The following is a 5,912-nucleotide window of genomic DNA, read 5'->3' on the forward strand; positions in this document are numbered from 1 at the left end:
TACGCAATTTAATTTGTTGTAATTTATTTTATTGTGATTTAAATTATTTCTATTTAATAATGTCAAAGAGATTAAGACGTGGTGCCGGTAGTAGTAGTCGTACTGTTAGGGGTGCGCTTAATGAGGAAACATTTGTGGAAGAAACACCTAATTTAGGTATTGATGTTGGTGGAAATAATCCACTTTTAGGTCATGAGGCAATGCAACAACATTTTACCGACACTTTTAATGAAGACTTAGATGATGATGATGATGATGAAACACAACCCCCCGAAAATCCTATAGGAGATACAGGTCCTGCACAATCACATACACAAGACAAACCGCCTAGAACTCGTAGGCCAACAGCTAAAGTTTGGAAATTTATGACTAAGGATAGGGAAAATCAATCAGTTACATGTACCCTATGTGGACAAGTATTTAGTTTTAAGCAAGGAACTGGTAAGGATGGTGGAACGGGTACACTAAATGCTCATATGAGAACCAAACATATGGATGTTTGGGGAGAGCAAACGGGTTCAAATGTGGGGGGGATTCAAATGACGATAGACCCACGAACTGGTAGAAATTTTAAGTATGACAAGAAAAAAGAACGCGTAGAAGTAGCTAAAATGGTAGCTTATGATTGTTTACCATTTTCCTTTCCCTCGGGTTTAGGGTTTGTTACTTACATTCAACGTTGTTATAACCCGTTATTTGAGGGTATTCCTAGAAGTACTTGTAGAGCCGATGTTATAGATTTGTTTAAAAAATATAGATTTTATTTGCGTCATGTATTTAATTCTTTAAATTGTAATGTTTGTCTTACCGCTGATTTGGGTCTTAGTATTAACCATTTAGATTTCTTTGCTATTACATGTCATTGGGTTGATGACAACTGGGTTATGCAAAAAAGAATTATAGCTTTTTTATACGACGAAGGAAAAGGTCGTCACGATGGAAAATTTTTAGCCGATTCAATGTCTACTATAATGAGATTTTTTAACATTTATAGAAAAACACTTTGTATTGCTTTAGATAATGCTTCTAATAATACAAAGGCAATTGGTCTTTTAAAAAGAGAAATAAACCCTCCTCTAAGAAATATTTTTCATGTAAGATGTAGTTGTCACATTTTAAATTTAATTGTTAAAGATGGTCTTATGCATTTTGATGATTCTGTTCAAAAAGTTAGAAATGCTGTTGCGTTTCTTTTTTGTAATGCTAATAGGGGAAGAATTAGAGATTTTAAGAATGCTTGTGTGGAAAATAACCTTAGACCTAGGAAAATTCAAGTAGAAATTGAGACTAGGTGGAACTACACTTACATTATGCTACAACAAGCATATGAGTATAGGATTCCCATACAACAAGTTCACAACAAATATAATATTGATAGTGAGGATTGGTTAACTTATAGGCATTGGGAAGATGTTAAAGAATGTATTGAATATATATAGTAGATATGTATATAAGTATATATAGTATATATATTAAGTTATACACATATATAAGTATATATAGTATATAAGTATATATATTATATAAATATATATAGTATATATTGTATATATAGTAGATATGTATATATAGTATATATATTAAGTTATACCTATATATCTATTAAGCTATCCTATATATAGTATATAGTACATATATATAGTATATATATTAAGTTATACATATATTTAGTATATATATTAAGTTATACATATATATAAGTATATATAGTATATATATTAAGTTATACATATATATAAGTATATAGAGTATATAGTACATATATATAAGTACATATAGTATATATATATATATATATATATATTAAGTTATACATATATATAAGTATATAGTACATATATATAAGTATATGTAAGTTATACATATATATGTGTATGAAAAGCATTATTCTGTATTGCTGACTTGCTGTTAGGCTGTTAGTCAGTAAATATTTAAACTTTAATTATAAAATTGTATAACATATGTAAATATACCTACAATATACAAATAAATACTATAATATATATATATAATACAAAAAAAAAAAAAAAAAAAAAATTTAACGAGTCCAAACCGGACCGGTTCCGGTTTGGACCTTCAAACCGGTTAACCGGAACCGGTTAAACCGGAACCGGTTAGGCGGTTCCGGTTTTGGAACCGGAACCGGCCGGTTTCCTAACCGGTTACCGGTCCGGTTCCGGTTGGAACCGGTTGACAGGCATAGTAGGGACCAACAATAACTGCTCAATTTCATGTGCAACCCATCTTATTGACATATGGGATGAATACATGCTGCAGACATGTGAGGTTGACAGCAAAAATAATTATTTATCTAATAAACATGAAAATTTGAACCAAAAAAAAATGAAGAACAATAAAAAAAAGGTATCAGCTTCAACATTAATTGAGGTAAGGTATATTTCATTATTAAAGTAACATGAAATATTCAGGAGTTGCTGTCTTGAAGTAGCACGTTGCCCAATGCAGAGGCAACAATCCAACATCCATTTATCCCAGATAAGAGGTAACTCTACCTGCAGATAATGTAACATGACAAGAATTCCAAGTTGCAGAGACAGTTGCTTAATTTATTCTAGCCAAAATATAGAATGGGGAATTGCAGAATGCACAAATCCAGTAAGGTAAGTGACTGTATCAAGGACACTGGAGGATATACAATTATAACTGAGTGCTGCAAAGGTAACAAAGGACAACTAAGGATCAAGTATAATCAGAGTGAGAAAGGAAATCAACAACTACGAAAAAGAATGATGCAAGCTTAATTTTTGCTTCAGTGCAAGTAAAATGATCCCTCGATTGCTGCTGGAAGGAAATAGAGGAAAACACTAAAACGCGAAGAATAAGGTGGTTGAATAAGATAAAATCTTGCATTTGTCCCTGCCGTTCAAAAACAAATTGCAGTCTTTTTATTTTGGGATTCTAGTTGATAGTGCACCTGTAAACGAGCTAATTACATTCCTAACATTATGCATCTGTAAGACATTGAAATCTCTGCACGGCAAAACTATCGTTAGATGATTTCTGCATATGGTAAATACTGCCTGAAAATATGACTTGTTCTAAAATAAATATCATAGAAAGAGAATAGGGCAAATTGAAAAGGTATTATGAACTTAAAATGCTAATTCTTATCACAAGCTCTTCAAATTTCCACATCATTGACAATACAAGAATTGCTGTGTATTCATCAGTTAATATGCATGTCGCCAAGGAGATACAACAAATCAATAGCTGCATTCAAGTAAAAGTATAATAATAACAAACACCATCTCCACCCCCTCCCAGAAAAAGGGGAAAAAATGAAAAAATTTAGAAACCATCACAATCCAGAGCATGAAAAATGGAAGCTGGTTTTACATAAAGTATAGTAGTACATACAATCTTACCTGCTAAATTGCTAGATTTGTTTTTCCCTTTTAACTTACTTAATGCCAGAAAAACCAAAATAAAGACGTATATGAAATCACATTTAGTTCGATGTTGTCGACAACTTGAATTCTAAGGCTGATTTGCACTTCCCAGGAGTTCAAGACCCTCTGCCCGGCAACTCATAATTTTTCTGAATACTTCCTTTAAATGGCGTTCTAGTGGATAAAGGCCAATCTTAAGAGCTTCACAGACAGCTGATAAATCTTTTCCACCCAATTTTACTTCTTCCATCTGATCCTCGGTCAATGGTAACTGAACAGAGTCTATCAAGTCAGTCAAGTGATGGACACATTTTTCTATCTGATAAACTTCCTTCAATAATCCACTTGAATTTCGGAGCTCTGGCTTCTTAGCTTCATCCATTATCCTACCATGAAGCAACCAAAGGGGATTGCTCCATGAGAATTGCCTCGGGATAGAAAAATGAATTTGGAGGCTTCGATCTTGACAAGGGACAGCAGCAACAAGAACCCAAAGTACAAACAGGAGAATAAAGTTCATTGTAAAGATAAGGTTTGCTATCCCATTTGTTGCAGCTACTTCATGTCCACGTGGAGCAACCAAGTGACTTGCAATTGACTGGAGCTGTTTAGATGCTGACCAAGTTTGAGACACGCTCCAAGATAAAGACCTTGAGTGCCCAGAAGAAGGACGACGCTGGTGATCCTTGGTCTTATTATGGCGTCCAAAAGAACGGTTCCTCTGAGAGAAAACAGATCCACTTTCTTTCTCATCTAGCATCACAAGAGCCAAATCCATAAGACTCTTTCTAGTCCGACGAAGCTGACCTTCACCAATCATCTTTTGTCGAGAATCCAATGCGGAAACCACGATTTCCAAATGCTTCTGCCAGAGTCGAATCTTCCCAATCCCATCACGGGCTGCATTGCAAATATCAAGTGCCTTTATAGTTCTATCAAAGTAGTCAGACAAAAGCTTATCTTGAGGGGATTTCAAGAGGAGTTCCTTATTGTTACACAATACGATTCTGAACTCTTCCTGACAACTGGTAAACGCGTCTAGTAACTTCTGAATCCATGCAATGGAAAGGAATTCATCAGCAGAAGCAACCGACAGTTCTTGAAATCGAGTGGACACTAGTTTCTGAAATGCTTCCTGATCAATCTCCTGGATATTAGAATCATTGTTCAATTCCAAGGAATGAACCTGTTGTTCACTTCTAATACTCATAATTGAACGACGGAATGAGGCAAACGGCATTGAAGAACCATGACTATCTGAAGAAGGCATTTTATTTTAACCTCACAATCTTTTTTCTTTTTTCTTTTTGTGATAATGTAAAGTAAGATGAGACCTCCTCAAAATCTTAAAAGCAGCTCAACCCAGATTATTGTATAGAACCCAGGCATAAAATACCTTCAACTACTGCAATTGACATAACACCAAACAAAATTCAGCAATCCTACAAATCAATTATCAATAAACCAAAAGAAGAAAAGAAAACAGCATTTCTAGGTTTCAATATTGCAATCCTACAAATTTCCAAAAGGAAACACAAACAGAAACAAGACTACACACCATAATTCAGCAAAACTTATATTAAAACAGAAACAAGACTACACATCATAATTCAGCAAAACTTATATTAAAACAGAAGCAAGACTACACATCATAATTCAGCAAAACTTCTATTAAAACAGACCCTTTAAGGGTTTGAACAGTTACAATTCAAAACCAAAACCAAAACCCAAACCCCACTTCAAATTTCAGACAGGTAAATCAACAAAATCAAATTTCAAACTCAAAAACCAAACCCCAGATCAAAATTCAATTCCAAGAATTAGATCCTACAAACAATTTTCCAAACAGATGAAAGAAACAAATAAAAAGATTGTAACTTTCAGCAAATAAACTGAAAAAGATAAAAGAAATTGAAACGTAAGGGGAAAGGAAATAAAGAATTACCTATAAAGAGCAAGTTGGACATGTTTGAAGAGGAAGAAAGAAAGAGAAGATATATTTAACCCTAGACAAGGACAAGGAGGCCCCCTTGCCTTTGTTGGTGACAAAACAATTTTGGGTTGCAAATCAAGACGTATTTAAGAAGCAATATGAAAAAAGAATAAACTAAAAATATTGTTAAACAAACTATTAAAACAACAGAGCGTTTTTAGAGGTAAAGCATGATTTTCTTGATTTGCGAACAAGAATGTTTTTTTGGGTTTTTTTGTGTTATGGTGTTTGATATTTGGTCTTTTTGTATTTTGTCCCCCCTTAAAGTTTTGTCTTCGTTTACTTTTTTTATGGTGCTTAATGCTTTTACACTTTATTCTCCTTTGTATATATATTCTCTTTATGGTTCTTCCAAATCACAATTATACCCCCATAATGCAATTGTTTGCTTCCTCCTTACACCATTTGGCATCTTTGTATTTGATTACACGTAGAAAAACGAATAATATGGATAAATTATGTACTATCTGACCCGGCGAAAGATAACAAATATTTATTGAAATAATGGA

At 33.4% G+C, this 5,912-nt stretch overlaps 1 protein-coding gene across 1 annotated transcript; it reads right to left on the reverse strand.

Annotated features, from left to right (window-relative positions):
• Window positions 1–3,158: 3,158 nt before the first annotated feature.
• LOC132598744 (protein BYPASS1-LIKE-like) lies at window positions 3,159–5,638 on the reverse strand. Its single transcript, XM_060311815.1, has 2 exons — window positions 5,356–5,638; window positions 3,159–4,815 (listed from the first exon to the last, which is right to left on the reverse strand). The coding sequence occupies exon 2, from the start codon at window positions 4,678–4,680 to the stop codon at window positions 3,499–3,501; it is 1,182 nt and encodes a 393-aa protein (XP_060167798.1). The 5' UTR covers window positions 4,681–4,815; window positions 5,356–5,638; the 3' UTR covers window positions 3,159–3,498.
• Window positions 5,639–5,912: the final 274 nt, after the last annotated feature.

Source organism: Lycium barbarum, chromosome 6 (genome assembly GCF_019175385.1).
Source record: "Lycium barbarum isolate Lr01 chromosome 6, ASM1917538v2, whole genome shotgun sequence".
NCBI lineage: Eukaryota > Viridiplantae > Streptophyta > Magnoliopsida > Solanales > Solanaceae > Lycium > Lycium barbarum.

Bases quoted from the DNA above. Each gene is read 5' to 3' on its own strand.
- LOC132598744 (XM_060311815.1), bottom strand. From the start codon at position 4,680: ATGCCTTCTTCAGATAGTCATGGTTCTTCAATGCCGTTTGCCTCATTC.